The sequence below is a fragment of the Dermacentor silvarum genome, chromosome 11, assembly GCF_013339745.2.
Source record: "Dermacentor silvarum isolate Dsil-2018 chromosome 11, BIME_Dsil_1.4, whole genome shotgun sequence".
Classification (NCBI taxonomy): Eukaryota; Metazoa; Arthropoda; class Arachnida; order Ixodida; family Ixodidae; genus Dermacentor; species Dermacentor silvarum.
The window spans coordinates 17315240-17335527 of NC_051164.1; the positions used below are offsets into that span (position 1 = coordinate 17315240).

General features: G+C 48.2%; 1 protein-coding gene across 1 annotated transcript in view; it reads left to right on the top strand.

Moving 5' to 3' along the window:
* The first annotated feature begins 5947 nt into the window (after positions 1 to 5947).
* LOC119432438 (arylsulfatase B-like) overlaps positions 5948 to 20288 on the top strand; it is a 31044-nt gene continuing 16703 nt past the window's right edge. Inside the window, exons 1-2 of the mRNA XM_049658510.1 lie at positions 5948 to 6067; positions 14037 to 14330. Of these exons, the coding sequence (XP_049514467.1) occupies positions 5995 to 6067; positions 14037 to 14330 (367 nt within the window). The 5' untranslated portion in view covers positions 5948 to 5994. The remainder of the gene's footprint in view (positions 6068 to 14036; positions 14331 to 20288) is intronic.

Below are 20288 nucleotides of genomic sequence, written 5' to 3' on the forward strand. Positions count from 1 at the left end.
GTGCCAAATCGCTCGTGTTCCAACACAGTCATGCTCAGCGGTCTCATTAGCTGCGCGAACAGAGTGCGACAGTGTTGGCCTTTCCAGACGTGCGCGCAACACAGGGTCTAAGCGGCACGCTTCGCATAACACGCGCCGGCACCGCAGCAACAGCGGGTAGCCGAGAAGCGCCGAGTTCACGTCCACGTTACCGGCACGCTAACTCGCCGCACGCCGTTTGCCATTCGCGGGCCGCCGTTCGACAGCGGTTTTGCTCGCGAGCGACGAGATTTCCTTGCCGTACGTAGAGAGGATGAGACCGGGACTGATTTGTGCGGCAGCCTCACCGCCGCTGATCGCTCGACGGCGCCGATATCGTCGGTAGGCCTTTTCTGGTTCCCCTCAAAGCTAAAGCGGACGGCGCTACGAAATGAATTACCGACGCTCACAAGCCGCAATATTTTATTATCGTTGTTATCGCTCTTCGTAATAATTGCACAGAAATAAGAAAAATACGCTGATGTTAGCGGCGCCGTCGGCTACGAAGCGAGCACAGCCGAGCCGGTCGTCTCCCGTCGGTAGCCATGCACGCAGCTGCAGCCGATGTTTTCGTTGCCGGTGGCAGAGGCGCGCAGCTTCGCGGTCGTCGATTGGCCCGTTGATCGTGCAGCGGGCGGGGCGCCGGCCGAACTGTTGTCTGGACTGGAGGCTGGAGACTGGACGCTGTATCGTCGTCCGCATATGTGCCACTAGCATGGCTAGCGTAAAATCCCTATATAAGAAAAGTACCGTCATCTACTCTTTCCTCCGCCGCCTCCTCTCCTAAAGCGCTTGCTTTTTCTTTACTTTTTGCTTGCGAAAGCCAAGTCGACGGTGGCGCACCTAGAAAGTCCACGTTGAAGCTTTCAGGCCGGGCGCGCGCCGCCGCCGCCGCCGGCGACTGCGGCTGCGCAGAGGACTTTCAACATGAGGCGGAAAAAAAGAAAATATAAAGAAGTGAAAAGCGCGCGCTATCATCGTCCAATCGGAAATACAGGATAACACAGGAGAGAGCGAAGCGGCATTTGTCAAAGGATGGCGGTACTTTTCTTATATAGGGAGTTTAGCCTAGCGTGGACATGCCTTAACCGGAAGTAGGTAGTGTTTTGAGAAGCGCGTTGGCGATGACGTATGTCACGTGACATTTGTAGTAGCAATCGGCGAGGAGGAGAGACCAGCCGTAGCGAAGGAAAGAGCGAAACGAGCGAGGGCCGTTTTTCGATCATCAAGCGCGTGTAACTCCGCTATTACGTCACCATTTCGAAAAATTCTCGCGGCTACGTGTTCGTTGTAGACTCGTGCGCAACTGCAACACCACAACTAAATTTCGACCTCTGTGTGGTTTAGGGGCCCCTTTAAGAGTGGAACGCGATAGCATTTAAACATCCTTGACTGTTTCGCACACTTCCCGGCAACTGCATGTTTACCGCTGCCCGACGCTATGCACGAAGGCGCCTTCTCGTAGAAACGCGGCCTCTTGCGTGTGCCGATCTTCTATTATTGTTTCGCACTTTTAATATTTCAGCCTGAGAAGATTTAACACAAAAGTCATGCGCTATCGGTGTTTTGTTTTACGACATTTGTTTGTGGGCGGTCATTCTCAAAATGTTGAGGAATAGCTTCATAAAGAACGTAAGACAAAGTGGGAGCACTGTAGTGGTAAAAGAAGTATTTGATGTCAGCGGAGGGCCGGCGTGGTTGTGGTTCGGAATGATTTTGCGCCAAATGACGGTCGGCGCCGACACTGGATTTTTTGCGACATGGAGCCCTTAACGCTTTCACGTTAATACGGCACGCGCTTGAACATGAAAAGGCCCGGGTGCGTATACACCGTCAGCAATTCTTGCGTTAGCTCAATCTAATTCAAGCTGTAGATAGGCCTCGGATAGGTCAATGACCTAGAGGACGGTTTCGCCTTGCAATGTCATGAAAATATCCTCTGGTAAGGACTGAGAGTAGTGGTCAACTTCTATTTACGAATTGACAGTGACACGAGAGTCACCACACAGACGTAGCCCTTTATCTTTCTTAGGCACGCTAACAAGATGCATCGCCCTGGCACCGTACTTACTGTGTACGCGACTCCTGCCTTTTCCATGTTCCCCAATTCCTCCTCAACCTGCTCACGAAGAGCATATGGCACTGGCCGCGCCTTACAAAATACTGGCGTCACTCCTTCTTTGAGCTTAATGTTGGCTTTAAAGCCTTTGATAGCGCTATAACCAGGTTCAAACGCTTCTTTATACTTTCAGTTAGCGGAACTGCCTTAGTCAGTCTTCATGCGCATGACTTCAGGCCACTTAATTTAAATTTTGCTCAGCCAGTTTCGACCAAGCAATGTTGGCATCCTAGCTCCTTCGGCATCCTTTGCTACGCCCAGCGGCAGTGAATACCATTGATCATATTATCAAGCATGACGATCTATGACGCCTTTGATCTCGACAGGTGTGCCATTGTAAATACTAAGTTGACATCAGCTTTTCTGAAGCTAGCTGAGGGAAAAAAATTTCACGCACTCAGATTCGGACATATCCGACACAGCCGCACCCGTATCTGTCTCCATGGTCACTTCCTTTCCATTTAGTTCTAACGTAACTGTAATAGCAGGCGTGCCCGAACTTTTGTCGATGTGACACAGCGTGAGTAACTCATTTCCCGCGACAGCATGTCCAGCTGCTTAACTTCTTTAGCTAAGTGCCCTTTTTTGCAACAATACTGAATGGGCTACTGACTGGCGCATGGTGTCCCGCACAACGATGACACGAAGCTTTAGTCCCACGCGACGCTGTTCTTTCAGCCTTCGCGAATGAGCTGCTCCTGGCGTTCTTGCCAGCGCTTGCTTGTGGACGCCGTCCTGTTGCCTGTCTTTCCCAGTGAATAGCGAAGATGCCCACAGCGAGAACTTCGCTTCTCGACGAGACCATTTGTTAGTGTCTTTCGTCGCGGCTTCCATAGCCACAGCGATGGTGCAGGTACGTTCCCAGGTCAGTTCTACGTCTAGCACGGCAAACTGTGGGCAGCGTATAGCATCTGTTTGAAGGCCGGCGATTAGTCGGTCCCCAAGAGCTTCCTCTAGAAGCACGGCGAACGCGCACGTTGCTGCCAATTTCTTGAGACGTACGATAAAGTCCGCCACGCTTTTGTGGAGCACATGAGAGAGAGAGACAAACGAGACGTTCCAGCACCGGACCTCCATTTCAACTAATCTTTTTTCTTCCTTGGATCCCCAGCGCCAACCATGCTCCCACCCCGCTCCTGGCATCACCTGACCTCTTCTTCTTTCCTAGAACGACCGCGTCGATGTCGCTGGCGCTGCATAGCTCCCCCTCTAGAGAGCAGCGTGATCTGCTACCGATATCAGCACCTCAATGAAACTCAGCCACCTCAAGTAGCGCAAACACCGACAGTAAAGGAGACGCCCGTGGCTGAATTGAGGGATGGGACTGTGGGAGTCACCTCATAGTAGTCTGGCTTCAGCCAATCAAGCGCGATGGTTTCAGTTTTGCCATGAATTTCCACTGTGTATGTGGACCCGCGTCTCAAGTACGGGAAAGGGTGCGAGGTAGTGTGGGTGGAGAGCAAGGCCGAACGTGCCCATAGCGCACGAAGACCAGGGTTGCGTTGGCAAGGTCGGTTGAAATGTTACGTGTGCGTGCTGGAACTGAACGGGTCGGACAGGGTTTTAGAACCCGGAAGACGTCGCGAAGAACGTGCACATATTTGCGAGTAGTCAGAGCAGCCGAAGGGAGTTTAGGTGAAAAGAAATCATTGGGCAGATGGATCGGAGTACTGTAGACGAGCTCCGCGATCGAGCACCCGAAGTCCGACTTAAGCCGCACCGGATACCCACAAGTACCAGTGATAGACGTTGAACTCATTGTGTTGGTGTGCCATGAGCAATCAGGGTTGACTTGATCTGTCGATGAAATCATTCCATGAAACCATTGGTTTGGGGATGGTAGGCGGTCGTACGCAGACGATTCGTGCCAAGCAAGCGCAGGAGCTCTTGAATGAGCGGCGACTAGAATCGCTGTCCTCTGTCAGTAAAAATTTTGGTAGGGCATCCGAAGCGGGCAACCCGTGTTGTGCAAAAAGCTACCGCGACCGTTGCAGCGGAGCTGTCTTGAAGTGGCGTTGCTTCTTGCCAACGGGTAAACCTGCCGCTAGAGGTGAGCCGGTAGCGAAATCCATGATACGGTGGTAGTGGCTCAACAACGTCATTGTGAACAAGGTCGAAAGGATGATGATGTTGAAGAAACTGACGTGCTGGGGGAACAGGATACCTATGAACTTTTGCACGTTGGCAGGGTGCACATGAATGTACCAAGTCGCGTACATCGGTGTTCATCCGGGGCCATACGTAGCGCAATGAAATAAGGCGTTGCGTGGCACGAAAACCTGGGTCAGCGAGCTGGTGCAGTTTGTCGAAAAGCTGCTTGCGTAACGTTCTGGGGACAAATGGTCTCGATGGGCCTGTAAAAGTGTCGCAGACAAGTGTGACACCATCAAGCAGAATATCGCCCAACAACAGTGCTGTTTTGCATGAGCGCAGTTGAAGGAGTTCAGGATCAATAAGTGGGTGTGCGGAGAGTGTCTGCACATCGAGTGGCACAGGACGTGCAGGTGGTGTCACGGCGTTGACACGTCTCAGGGTGTCAGCAGATACATTCTGGTCGCCGCTGACGTGTCGGATGTCGGTTGGGATTCCGACATAAACAAGAGACGGCGGATTTCTCGTGGCGTATGTGTCGACGAATTTCTGCAAAGTGTATACGTCAAGGGCGTGTAATCCGTGAAGATTGTGTTACGTGTCAAAACCAGTTCTGATTATGAGGCACGCCGTAGTGGAGGGCTCCGGATTAATTTTGACCACCTGGGGTTCTTTAATCTGCACTACAACGCAAGCACACGGGCGTTTTTGCATTTCGCCTCCATCGAAATGCGGCCGGCGCTTGGAGCCTCGTGTTCCGCCTCGTGTTCAGCAACGCAACGCCTATAGCTAACTGAGCCACCGCGGCGGATTTGGTTATATTTCTCGGGTGACCGTTTTCACCGGCTAACAAATGTTAAACGTTATCGATCGGCACAGCATGCGCCTACATTTATCAGAAGTTTCTCGAATGGTATCGATAGTTCGATCCGTTTTCTGTTATCACCAAAGCTTTTTAATCTGATTGTACATTCGAAGCGAATTGTGTACTTTCTGGAAGCCACGCGGGCACTAGAGATTGCGCGGGAACCTTCGACGAGTCATGTATAAAAGCCGACGCGCTTGACCCGCAGATCACGTTTTTCGACGATCGTCGACTTTGCTTGCCGCTACGTGTACTTGAATGTAACTTGTTTTGCGGGGCACAAGTTCGCCAAGTAAAGAGTTCAATTTGTAACCCAGCGTTTTAACACTGCGTCGTTCTTCAACGTCACTGCAACGTGACAATGTCTTATAATTTCTTACCGTGGTCAGCGCTAACTGCGACTTGTCTTTTTTTTTTCATATTTTGCGGTGCTTTCTATAGGACGTAGAAAAAAATGTATGGCGTAACAAGTAGGAAGCTAAAAGTTGCTGAATTATATGTTTTCCTGACAACTCTACAACTGTCTCATTGGAAACTGCTCTAAAGTTAGCACTTTCAAAGTTGGTTCATTATTCTTTTTTTTCTTAATTATGCAGTTAAGATAACAAAGGATAGTGTGACTTGCTCCATACAACTGCCAACAACATGCTTCGACATTTGTAAACCTTGGCTAAATTTCTCTGCTCAAGCATGTAGGCTAGTCAAAGTGTACAGTTAACGTCTTTGCTTTTTCTCCCTCCCCTCCCCCCCCCCCCTCCCTTCTCGTGTACGCTTGCTTAGAAATCTTTCCCGAGGAAGCTGCATCATTCGACGCAGCTGAGCGCGCCTTTTTCTCACTCCATTGCAGCCCCTGTTCCTCTACATAGCACACCACGCAGCGCATGGCGTCAACGCTGTAGGCATGCATCAGGCGCCGATAGAGAACATCAAGAAGTTCTCTCACATAAAAGACAAGAGGAGGAGACTCTTGGCAGGTGAAGTGTCTCTTACGGTGAAGTGTCTCTTAGGTGAAGTGTCTCTTAGGTGAAGTGTCTCTTACGGCAAGAATCGTCGGCGTCAGCCCTATGACTGCTGACTCATGATCATTTATTTATTTGCGATACTGCCAGTCTCAGTGAGAACAAAGCAGGTGGGAATTGTATTGGACAGTTTTACAAAAAGAAAGAAACAGCTCATGCTATATGGCACAGTAAAAGACAAGAAAATAAAAAGCTACTTCAAGTACTGCAAAAATCTCCAATGACAATGTGAAATGCAATACTTTTTTTTAGTATAACAACCTCACTCAGTAACAAATATAGTATTACTAGAATGTATATGAAATAGCGAATAAATGACCCATGTAAAATTAGAGAAGTTAAACAAGTAACTGATAACAGCACAGAAGTGACCACGGTTTGGCGCTTGAAATACAGAAATTCCAACTAGAGAAAACAAGTATTACAGTGAAGATATGTCGGTGTGTTAAATGGCGTCTTCTGTGTTAGATGTCTCTAGCAGGTGGATGAGCGACGGAAGTGACGGAGAGGAAACTATCTCCGTGTTGACAAGATTCCATTCTTTGACCGCACGTGGGAAAAGTGAAAACTCGAACATGTCATTGTGAACACTGTACTGGTTTAGTGTCAATGGGTGTTTTTTTCGCAATAGACGTGATGTAGACAAATTAATGTGCTTAGCTTGGTCTATCTTATAACTGCCTTGCATTAGTAGGTAGATGAACTTTAAGCGGGCTTGTTTGGCCCTAACAGGTATATTGTTTTAAGACCTGCATCAGCTAAGATGTTTCTAGGGGAGTCATCGGGCTTGTATTTTATCAAGTTGAACCTCACAGCTTGTCTTTGCAAGTTTTCTAGTTTTTATATGTTAGTTGATGTGTGCGGAAACAAGATAGTGTTATAGCATATTCTAAGACGGAGCGGACAAACGGTGTATGCGCTAGTAGTCTGGTATGATTTGGTGCTAGGCGTAAATATCGTCCAAGAAAAAAATGTTTGCGTGATGCGACTAATATTATCAATGTGTAAGGTCCAGGAAAGGTCAGAAGTGAATGTCAAACCTAGGTATTTGCGGTTATTTACTTTATTCAGGCAAGTGCCACCGAGTGCGTAAGAAAATTCCGAGGACTTCTTTTTGTTGTAAAGGGCATGATTACAGATTTAGTGGTGTAATTGACATTTGCCCTTCTTTGCACCAATTGGACACCAAGTCGAGTGCTCTGTTTAATAATGAGTGGTCGGCGTAACTCGCAATTCCTTTATACATAATACAGTCAACCGCGAAGATCTTAATGTCACATTCAACATTAGCAGTAATGTCTTTAATAGCGATTTAAAAAAAGCATTGGGCCCAATACTAACCCTTGCGGAACCTATGACGACTGCAGTTGAACCTCGATTTAAGAAGCAGGTCGGGCCCGGAATTTATTCTGCTAAACTGGGCACCTCGTTTTTACCGAAAACGTTGAGAACACTCCGAAGGATTACTTATTCCATAGCGAACTAATATTAATTTTTTGTCTGTGTGGGCCTTGTAAGGAATAAGCAATTCCGAACTAAGGCTGAACTGGGATGACTGCGCACGTTTCAACCGTGTGCTGCGACAGAGCAGCTCGCGCCGTATACTGCAGTGAACGCTGGGCTTGCAAATGCTCAGACTGCAACGGAAAGTTTCGTGAACAGAAAACGGTTCACTGAAACCAGCATTGTGTGCCTTGTTCGCCGCGTTAGGGGTTGAGTGCACTTCGTTGATTCGACTCTCTCAAATCATGACGCTATATGAAACATGTTGCGGAATTAAAATAACTTTATTAAATCGAAAATTCCAGAAAATAAGGATTTCCTTATTCGAGATTAATTTATTGTATAGTAGTGCGACGTTTGCTTGAGAGCATTATAACCACGGGATATCGCAGGCGTGTGCGAATATTCAATACCTTCGAATAAAGAACGAAATATTGCCATATTCGATTCAGTTTTAATTGAATAGTCACTAATTGTAAATTTAAATATTTTGTACTATATTTTCAGTATTTTAGAATTGCGAAGTGTGTTTAACAAAAAATAAAACTGGAGAAAAAATGATAAAGTTCATACCCACGGTCAGATTATGCCAAAAACATGATAAATTGCATAGTTGGTCAGGCTACGTCAGACTTGACCGGCTAAACCACGATCATTCGCACTCGCCGAAAAGCCCTGAGTATGCGAACAAACTACATATTAACAGCGAAATTGTTCTAGCTAACCGTAAAAAGTGGCACCTGCTGTCGCGATACCTCGCCGAGCTATGACGTCACTGCGCTGCCTAGCAATCACCTCGCGGAGCGGCGTGTGCCTCGCCTCCTCTCCGTACCGTGCACATGTTGCCTTGACATAGAACATTTAGGAGAGGGAAGCAGAGCACGCGCGGCGCGCGCAATGGTCGGGAGAGGGACTACTAAGTGGTTCGTTGGGAAAGGGGAAAGGTTGCCGCTATCTTCTGCAGCCCTTGAGGGAGCACGGAGAGGGAAAGAGAAAATGAGTTCGACATAGAGAGAGAAACAAATTGTAGCAGCACCAACGAGGCAACGCGCAGAGCTGCTGCCGACGCCGCCCGCGTTGCCTAGCCGCGCATGCGCCGAAGCAGTAGCGATTACGTCACCTCGCGATGCCTAGTAACCGCCGGCGCAGATGCGCGCTCGCTTCGCCCGACACAGACACGGCTCCTGCCTGCCTGCCTGCGTTTGTGGCATGCCAGGAATGCTGTCGCTCGTAGGTGCCGACGAGTCCAGCGCTAGTCATGCGAAATGTCGCAAAAGGGAAAATAACTCCAAAAATGATCGCTCGAGAATACCTTTCCTACATGCCTAGTAAAGTTAAACCAAGTTAAGACCTAGCAGCAACAAAGCTAATACCTAGCAGTGGCAGCCATTAAGACTTGAGGATTGACACTTTCGCTGTGCCTAAGCTTTGCACGACCGAGTGCAAACTTGCCCGCTTTTATTGCGATAGCAATTATATGGACACTCCAAAGCAGATTTCTGCCGTCGGCGTCGCCGTCGCCGTGAGGTTCCGTATGACGTCAATGGAGATGAAATAGTCGCCGCGCGCCGCCGAACGCTGTATGTGCGAGTGAAAGGGCGCGAGGGACGCGCGCTTTCACGGGGAGTGAACGAACGGCGGAGAACAAACGCGCGTTCTGTGCCGTGCTCCCTTGAGGGCTGCAGAAGTAGGCGTCTCTTTCCTCCTTTACAATCACCCTATATGTAGAGCAAACGCGCCTTCTTCTGACGCACGAAAGGCCGTAGGGGGGAGGGAAGGGAGGCGACGTGTAGCTGCGGCACCAGGTGCCTATTTATATCAGAGGCTCCGGCAACAGTCACCAACGCCGCACGCATTTTGTGCGAACGCGGGCAAAACGCCGACGGCGTCGACAACAGTTCTGCGTGTTGCCGGTGCTGCTGCATGTGCAAATTTATACAGCTGATAAAGCTACTATCATTACTCCGTATAGCTCTCTACAAATTTGCTATCGCAATTGATGCTTCGCCTTTCAGGTGAAACTGCGACAATTTTTTTTTGTTCCTAATGCTCCATTTGTGATTTTCATAAACGATCGAGACTTCATAATGTACACTGTAACCAATGTGTCACCAATGTGCACAATTGGTTCCACGCAACTAACTACAGCTAAACAGCACAGGTATCTGGATTAGTGATTACAAGGTTGCCTTAGATGGGAGACACACGTAAAGTATGTTACGTCATCCGCCTTAAGGAAGTTATTCTTTCTTAAAAGGCGACTCCGATCAGCACCACCTAATACAAAAGTTCTTAGCTTGCAGTACCTTGATTCGACCAATACTCGAATATGCCAACGTAGTTTGGTTCCCGGCCGCAAATAGTTTAGTTAACAAGGGGAAAAGTGTGCAAAGAAATTCATTAGGCATGTCTACAACAAATATGGTTTGTTCGATTCATTCTCAGAATTAATTGAAAGATCTGAACTCTTAACTGTATTCAAACGCGCGAAATCCACACGCCAGGAACGCTGCTTCAACTTCTTCACCACAGCTTAACATTGAGAGTTCCAGGTTTATATCTAAATCTGAAACTAGAATATCATGACACAAGCATCGACTTACCTTACAAAACACCGTTTTAGCACAAGCTGTTTCAAATACTCTTTCTTCCCGCAAGCAATTAGAGAATGGAATAGATTACCAGAATGTATAACTAGTTGCAACAATTTGAATAAATTTTCATAATTACTTGAATATCACGTACATACTGGGCAGTGAAAATCTTGTGCCCTTTTCACAAGACACAAGAGTGCACTTGTGTACTTGTGCCTAGTACACAGGTATTAACCTGTGTACTTTACAGAATGTCATCATTATGACAGTATGTCTGTTCGTAATGTTTTCACCGTATGAATTTTGCACCCATCAACTCCAAATGATATTGTATTACATCTGTAATTGCGTTTTGACACTTTCTTTATTTGTAATTATTTTATCGCTTTGTTTTGCGCTTGCTTTATGTAATAAATAAATAAATAAATAATGACTAAAGCGTAATGACGTCATTAATACGAGGATGGTAAAATTGCTGCATAATAATAGTGAAAAGACCTCATCATTGTTAGTGTCACGAGCACCGAGTGACACTCTTGTTCCTTGCACAGCATTTCCGGTTCACCTCCTGAGACGACGGGACGAAATTCAGAAAAAAACAGAAAAAAATAGTACAATACCCAATTCATGGGTTTCATTATAAATATGATACCACAGCATAAGCTTAGTTACAAGTTTAGTTACTGAAGTGTCTAGAATAATTAGAATGAATTGCCTTCCTGTTCACCTCCTGAGACAACCAGAGACGAAATTCAAAATGAATCAAATAATATTAAAAAGTACTGCAATACAAAATTTATGGGTTTCATTATAGATATATCAGAGCATACGTTTAGTTACAAGATGAGTTACTGAAGTGTCTGGAATAATTAGAATTAATTATAAATCACTGATTACCACGCACGAATGCACCGAACACCAACGCCTAGGTGCGAGTGCCACTAAGAGACACCTAAGTCAAAGAGATAGAAATAAAAATCTAGTACAGGCGTTCTCTTCCCCGAGAGCAAAGAAGGAAACAAGCACAACACAGTAAGACAAACAACATAAAATATCACCTAGCAGTAAGACGTGATATATTTACAGTCCACAATAGGGAATATTAACACACGAATACACATACACGAAGAAGTAAATACATTGCATAAAACATACTATAGTCATCTGTTGAATAAATATCAATACAAATATAAACAATGAAGAAATAAAGCAAGAACAAGAATGCCAATAGCCACAGTAAGTGTGAGAATATTAAGTAATTTTTCAGGCAAGTCTTCGAATATCTGTCTCATTCTAAGCGGTTTCATGATATTATTAAGGTCCAAATTTAATAGTTGTGCGAAGTCTACCGTCTTGTGCCACTATAGGTATGTTCTCGTGGTCATGATGTCGGGGCCGTTTCACCTTCCTCGTTCCAGCTTCGTCATCTCACTGTCGGCACGCCTTCTTCCGCAACCACATTTTCCAAGTTGTCTAATAACTTGGACCGCTAGGTATGTGCTCGTGGTCGGTATGCCGTCGTGGTCGTTGCAACGTTGTCAGTGGAACTTTGTCAGCCGACACTCCTAATGCCGTCATCACGCCAACTTCATCAACACTCGTCGTGCATTCATTGTCACAACGCTGTCGTGATGCCGTCGTGGTCGTACCATTGTCGCCATTCTAACCTTGCCATCCGTCTCTTGTCACGCCATCGCCGTCACACAGTCGTCATCATAGCGTTGTCATCGTGCTATTGTTGTCAGGCTTTCGTTTGACCATCGTCAACACTTCCGTACCGTCTTTGTCGTTCTATTGACGTCAATTGTAGTTCATCATTCTGTTGTTATCCTACTGCCCTCATTTAATCGGGATTAGGCAGATGTCGTCATGCCGTTGTGATCGTGTCATCGTCGTCACTCTATATTCGTCACTTGACTTCTCGTAGTGCCGTCGTCTTCACCTCAGCGTCGTCGTACAGGTGTTGCGCGTCTTTCTTCTTCAGGCGCGGCCCTGATCAACCACATGAGCTGGTGCGAAGTTAGGCTAGAATGAAGAGGCAGATATCAACGGGAGACCACAGATGCCAGCCACTCCACCCTGACCACCTCTGCAACTTATTCTGGGCCTTCCACCCAGAATAAATTAGAAGCTACAGCTAACATGACCATACCACAGTTGAGGATCGCCGGTCCATCATTAAGCTTCGATCAAGCTGAGAGGATATTCCGCACGAGTCGCATCACTTCAGAAGTTCACATGTACAAGCTGCTTCTTGAAGAACTACCACCACAGGCAATGGCCGAGGCAACATCATCACTTCAGTATCGTCATCCCATTGTCGTCATGCCGACGCATGGTCATACCACCTTCGTCGATCGATCTACGTCATTCATTGTTCACCATTCTACCGTAATCACGCTTTCGTCTTTAAATCGTGATTATGCTGCAGTTGTCATGCCATTGTTGTCACAACATCGCCGTCATGCCGTCTTTGTCGCGACATCATCGCCATTCCCGCTTCTCCCGGTCGTCGTCATACTAGAGTATACTAGATTGGGGGAGTGGGTCCAACGCAGGCTCCCCGCTGAGGCTTTTTTATGGAAAAGTTGGTGGCGCCACCGTCGCTTTCTCCCGAATGAGCGGCCCCGCGCGCCGGCCGGACGCTCGTCGCGTCGGAGACCCTACCCGCAGCTGCATGAAGCTTTGGCAGGCGGATACTCGGTGGCGTCAGTACTGATCTTATTCCCCACCGATCTATTGTAAATAAGATGGAAAAAGAGCGGCGGAAGGAATGCAAACGACGCAACAACGACGGTGCGTCGAGCAGACGACAGCTAATCAACCTGTGAGCTCGCCTCAGCCAATCAGCGCTGCCGCAACAGCCGGAGCCAACGTTTATTGGCCGGAGATGCAGAATAAGGCAACGGCAGCGCCGCCACAATTTCAAAGTTTTTTGCTTCACCCTCGGCCCTTGCCAAGGCATCCGCTGGACCCACTCACCCAATCTAGTAGACTCTAGTCATGCCGTCGTAATCGCCCCAGTATCGTCATACTGCGGCCATCTCATAGTCTTTATGTCGTCGTCGTCACATGGTTGTCGTTATACCATCGTCATAACTTATAGATAAGCAATTGCCTTCAAGCCATCGTCGTTATAGGCCTTTGTCGTTCCATCGATGTCATTCCTTCTCGATCATTCCATCGTCTCTGCGTCGGCGTCATACTGTCGTCGTCGTGCCTCAATGCTCATGGGCGACTTCTGTAAGAGAGTGTAATAGCAAATGGCGCGATATCGAAGTATGCGGCATGTGTCTCGCAATTACCACTACACGTGTTACATAAACGTGACTTCAGGAAATTGGCGTGTCGCTGCATTGCTCGTCGCTACTGTTCGGTTGCTCGATTGCTATTCGCCTTCCAGTCGACAGTCATCGCGTGATGAGTTCGTCGTAATTTTCTTGCTTAGCGTCCCTTAAAAGCGCAGGCGAAGAAAGCTTCGCTTTAAATAACCTACCAGTTGCTAGAAAGACATATGGGCGGAGGTTATTAAAATTTAATGGTCGCCTCATCTGCAGCACAACATAACACATAATTTCACTACTTGAACAAAATGCTAGTCAACAGTAAAACCTCACTTTCCAGGTAGCTTTCATATATGTAGTTGATTTTCTGGCAACGATGAAGTTTTCAATGTTGTGTTGATAATATTGTGCATTTGTTGTGGTTATTTGTGTAAATTTTCTGTTTTTTGTGACATCTAATTGTGTGTCAAGAGACACAACCAATCGTTCAGTCGATCAAACAAAATAGTTGCTTGCTCTTACTCAAGCTGTCGACGCGTGCAGCCGTCGTAGACGCCCTGGACGAGAGCGTGGGCACCGTGGTCGAAGCCCTGCACGCCAAGGGCATGCTGGCCAACACCATCCTCATGTACGCGAGTGACAATGGCGGGCTCTTTGAGGGATTCATGTGCAACCGGGGCTCCAACTGGCCCCTGCGCGGCTCTAAGTTTACCGCCTGGGAAGGAGGCGTCCGCCTGCCGGCGCTCGTGTGGTCCCCGCTGCTTCGTCGCACACGGCGCGTCTCCTCGGAGCTGATGCACGCCGTCGACTGGGCGCCCACTCTCTACCACGCCGCCGGTGAGTTCACCGAATAAGTACGCCAGGTACTCTGGATAAGGTCAATTTTAGCATCTGTTCATTCATTCATTCATACTTACTGAGGCAACCTTTAAAAAAATGTTGTGCACCGCACTATACGTACCCAAAAGGCGAGTTAACAGCGGTTGACATCGAAGAACGACAAAGTCTTCCGGGGCTGCATTAGTCTAGAATCATATGTGGTTCCATGTTTTTGTTATTCCGGCGGAATGAGAGACTCCTTCAGAAGACCTCGTCTTTCTTCGAGGTCAACCGCTGCTGGGTTGCTCTAACTTCACCTACACCACCTTACCCTGTTAAGTGACATTTTACTCCTACCGGCCATTCACTTCGCTTTACTTTTCTTGACTCTCACTTTCTTTCTTTTATTGCGTCAGCAATTGTAAGCACACCCCAAGCGGATTTCTGCCGTCGTCACCATCGCCGTGAAGTTCCGTATAAAGTCCAGGGGCGATAAAATCGTCGCCGTGCGCCGTATGCTGTATGTGCGAGTGAAAGCGCTCTCTACATATTTTCTATCGCAATTGATGCTTCGCCTTTCGGGCGAAACTGCGACTTTTTTAGACTGCACTAACATTATACAACCCATGAGGCGGAAAATCCGGTGTAGTAGTCGGCGTGACCACGTTGTACGAAAAGGCTACGAATCCTCGACATTTGGTAGGAGTCGAACCCACGACCTTTGGTGTTAATTAAGGCGAAACAAGGCACAGTTAACTAAGGTATAGTAAATAAGGCACTCGAATGTACGACCTCTTTGACGCCGCCTTGGAGCACTGAGCCATGTTCCAACACTTGGTCTGTGATGGTCTGTGATGGTCTTCAATGAACATATTTGATGCCAACTTGGGCACTGGGCATCTGCCAGTGGTGGGTGTCCCTCTTCAGCGAACGTATTTGATATGTGCCACTAAGAATGTGCCGCTCTACAATGACGATCATAGGCATAGACATCTGAAAGAGCTGTGTTGAAAGAGACATAGGCATCGCGCGGTGGTCGCAATGCTTTCGCATTCATCCACGTAGGGATAACTAAGTGCCCTTGAACTTTTTCAGCCTTTTCTCGTTAATTAATAATTATTACTGGTTCGTACATACCTCTACGCTCACTTAGTGCGTTGTTCTGGTTCCAACTTTTACTTTGACGTATTTTTTGTGGTCCTACGTGCACTAGAAGGCCTCAAATTGTCTAAATTACGAGATGAACGTGGCTGGGTACAAAGAGCCCGCGAACCCCAAATCGATCAGAACTCACCAAAGGAGACCTTGTCTTCAAACAAATTACCACAGATTGTTGTCGTCACAGACAGGTATGCTCGCGGCCTGCACACACAACTACTAAATTTACCGAAACCACGTTGGTTCACCTGGCATCATTTTGCGGAACCCCAAGCAATGCAAGATAACCGGTACATGCAAAATGCCTCGCATAACATCGATTCCCGGAGTCCCTGGGATCTCCACAACACTTAGAGCAAAATCTTATGCGCTCGTTCCTGCGTTGAGCATCGGCGCGCCTCTGCGTTCCTCAGCGTCCCATGTAACCGAATGAACGAGCACAGCAAAATATGAAAGAGCGAACGCGGAGCGCAGCGGGAGATGAATGACTGCGATAGCGAAGAGAGCGCGAGGGGAAAGCGGAGGAGGACAGTGTGGCGAAAGGGTGAGGAGGAAAGCAGAGTACCGCACGCGACTACGACATGGCGCCATAGTATTAGGGTGGTGGTGGTGGTGGAAACATTTATTTTAAGAAAATACAAGAGAGTTGACCCCCGAAGGAGGGACACCGAAGTGGACTCCCTAGTCCGGGATTCCACTGGAGATGGCCGCCGCTCGGGTACGCGCGACCAGGGCGCGCTGGGCGCACAAGGTAGAGCAGCTGAGGCCTCTCGTGTGGGAGGAGTTCCCACACGAGCTCCTCCCACACGAGAGGCCTCTCGTGTGGGAACGGGAGAAGGGGGGGGGAGGGAGGAAAAGAGAAAGAGGGGAAAGCTGCAACCATGTGGTAGGTGTCGGCCGGGACCCCCCAATGGCGACAGTGCGCACTTGTATTAGGCAGAAAATGGCGAGCCACGGCAAGGCACAACAAGGTGTTGGTCTGTAAGCGGCGCAGGGTTCGCTCATCGGCCTTAGACAGACCCCGGACGACCGGGGCCGGAAAATGCCAACGACCATCGCGGTAATAGGCCAAGATTTCTTGAAAAGATGTGAGGGAGTGGGTTGCAGGACCAGGCGAGGGGGGAGAAAGGGTAACGGCCCGTGGAAGAAGCGCGCGGGCAGCCGCATCGGCAGCCTCGTTACCAGGAAGACCCTCGTGACCCGGGGACCAGACAAGTCGGACGGGGTGAGGTACGAAACACCAGGAGGCGGCCCGAAGGCGGATGCACTAGGAACTAATTCTCAGGATCGCACCAGTTTCGAGGTATTAATTTCCGAACATTGCGGAGAAATGCATTGGCGTTCCAGTTACTTTTGTGCTTACCCGCCGTGGTTGCTTAGTGGCTATGGTGTTGGACTGCTAAGCATGAGATCGTGGGATCAAATCACGGCCACAGCGGCTGCATTTCGATGGAGGCGAAATGCTAGAACAGCCGGATACTTCGATTTAGGTGGACGTTAAAGAACCCCAGGTGGTCTAAATTATTCCAGTGTCCTCCACTACGGCGTGCCTCATAATCAGGCACGTAAGCCCCCATAATTTATCTATTCATACTTTTTGTGCTTCCATGCAATTAACGACGTTTCGTTAAGAAAATGACTGGCGCGCCAATGCATTTCTCCGCAAAATTAGAGAAGTAATATCTCTACACTGGTGTCAGCCTGAGAATTAGTTCTAAGTGGATCTGAACTCCACGGCTAGAATTTGTAAATTGCAACATGGCCATAACGTAATTAGCTAAAAACTTAATTGGTTAGTTTTGTTAATCAGTCGATTATGCATTTCAATTTCTTGCGAAAGTAATGTCCACCTCTTCGAGTAGACTAATTCCTGAACTAGAATTGGGCTATCTCCCATAGGCAACCTTTAAAATTTTTTGAAAGTGTTCGCTGAAATACCTTGTGTATAGAATTCACTCGGTAACCGAAATGATGTCAAGCCGGATTCACTAGAAATCAGAATAAATAGAAGTCTAGAAGTCATGCGCAGCAGCGATTATACTCGGACTCAAAGTACTAAAAAAAAGAGTGCAGTTTGGCCGGGAAGGCGTAGCAGTATTAGTGACAGCGAAGTAGAAGACATTTACACGAAGGAAGATTCTTACCGTGTAAATCCGTGTAAGGATCGCACCCGTGTAAGGGCCGCACCCCCAACTTGACAGCCAGTGTTTAAAAAAAAAGACATCCAACCGAGAAGCAATCGCGTTCCGTGCGCCGATTCTGATCGGGCTCAACAGCGAATTGTCGCGCGCAGCGTACTTTCGCGCGTCGCTACTGGATGTCGAGAGGAGGCGATCGCGGAGGTTTACGGCGAATTTCATACTCGTAGTTGGAAAAAGGAGGTCAAATGGCCCGTTCCCATGAAAGGCCCGTCCAAAATCGCGACAGAAAAGTGCGGCCCTTACACGAGTCTATACGTTAGTTATAGTGGCCATATAAATTGTAGTAAACACTCACCTAAAATTAAAATAGCAAGCATAGTGTAATGCACGAACCATGTAAACCTGTAAATACCTGACTGGATGACCTCGACCACTCGCTTTCACAACGCAAGCGTTATGAAGAACGCCGGCAGCGGAGGCGAACGGTTCGTACGGCCGCGCGATTCACCGCAAGTCCGAAAATTAGATTCATCATCATTATCTGCCTATTTTTATGTCCACTACAGACGGCCTCTGTCAGTGATCTGCAATGACCTCTGTCTCTTACACTAGGGGCGCGGAAAGACAGCCCGGCAAGGAAGACAGCGCGCATGAAGTTAGCAGCCATCCCTGCTCGCCCTTCATCATTGCGCTCACCAATGATTACCAACAATTATATATGGCACGCGGGCCGCATAAGCGTCAGCCGCGCACAGTCATTCACAGCTACGGCAGGGCTGGAGGAGAAGACGCGTGCTCTCCTTGCCATTCGGGCTTGATTACGTGACCTACAACTAACCCGAATATTGAGCGCGTGGGAAATAATGCCCATCAAGCCGCCATCCTTTTCGGTGCACTGTTACGTGCTTTTACTGCGATAGCAATTATATGGACACTTCAACCGGATTTCTGCCGTCGGCGTCGCCATCGCCGTGAGGTTCCGTATAGATTCCAAGGGCGATAAAACCGTCGCCGCGCGCCGTATGCGCGAGTGAAAGCGCGCGGGGGACGGAGAGCGAACGCACGGCGGAAATAAAACGCGACCGTCGCGCGAAAGGCCGTGGGGGTATGGGAGGGAGGGAGGCGGGACGACGCTGCTACGGCACCAAATGCGTATCTTGCAACCGGGCGCAAGGGAAACTGGCCACTCAATCTCCCACGCGAAAGCAAGAAAGCGGGAAGGCAGCACGGGAGGGAGGGGGGGTAGCTTCTACTCTGCCAACAACTAGCTTGTACTGGCTGTGGTGGCGGTCGTCCGTAACGTCTCTCCACACGGCTCCACACGGCTCTGACCTCTGTATGCGCCGTGCATTCGCCGCTCAGTTTCCGTTGAAGCGATACACCGCACGAACCTTCGCCCGCTACGGCGGCTGCGCTTGCTGCCAGTGTTTTGACAGTCGTTTTCTGCGGTCATGCAGTGTGATCTATTCATGTTTGCTTGTGCGCGATGACATCACGCTTGTCAATTCAGTTAGAAAGCGAGTGTTTCCAAGTTTATGCAGCCGATAAAACTACTATCCCTACTCCGAATAGCTCTTGCCAATTTGCTATCGCAATTGATGCTTCGCCTTTCGGGCGAAACTGCGACATTTTTCCCGCACCCACAGTAGGTTGCTCATTTATATGGCTTTTGGATTTAATACAGAACATCACGGCGACGACAAAAGCGAAAATTTGCCTGGAGTGTCGATATAATTGCTGTCGCCATTAAGCGATAAATAGAGAATTGTTAGCAAAAGGTATTCGCGACTCCAGGCAATTCATGCGACACCTAGCGGCGAGTGCCGGAAACCTCACACGGAGGTCGGAGCGTCGGAGCAGACGCTCCGTCCGTAGCCTTCTGCGATCGGGTGCGCTTCTAGTACGATACGATGGAGCCACCATCTGCGAAACTCCGCACGGCCGTGGAATTATGCTGCGTTTTGCAGTTTTGCGGCGCCGAAGAGCCACATGGATTGCGAATCTTATCATAAGCTGCAACAATGGCAATAGTGTTCTCAACATCTTGCTCGAGAAAGTTTCTTTTTTTCTTTTCAGGCGAGGGTCGGTTTGTTATTTGTGTGAAGAGTACGCGATCCTGTTGCTGGTACTACGTTTTCAGTAAAGTGCTACAGCGAACTTCAGGATGTTTGCGTTGAGGTTGTTACTGCCATCGTGGTAACGTTCAGCGTATGCGTGCTGCAACATGCAGTTTCATGTGATAGCCGGCGTGGTAATGCAGTTTATGATGCGAATGTCGCCGTGGTACTCAAGCTTTCCTTTATTAAAGCTTTTATATCGGATACATGCGGCGCACAACGTGGAACTACCGCGTATGGTACATCAGCGAAAATCGGTACATCGGAGTTTCAGGTACTCCCGGGTAACGTCAATAAATCGTTCTATGTAAGCACAATATGTACGTGCCAGCGTGCAAAATAACTATGGGGTGGCATAGCGGTACGCCTTCATTGCGACGTGGACATGCTACCCGTGTAACTAGTGCAAATTAGCATGCGCTTATCTGAAAGTGCGTAATTATCAAAGCAATTGTATCCCTTAACAATTTTTGTTGTATTGAACACCCCCTATGTAATACCCTCCTGCGCGAGGGCCTTTAGGGGTATTTTGAATAAATGGAATAAATAAATAAATAAAT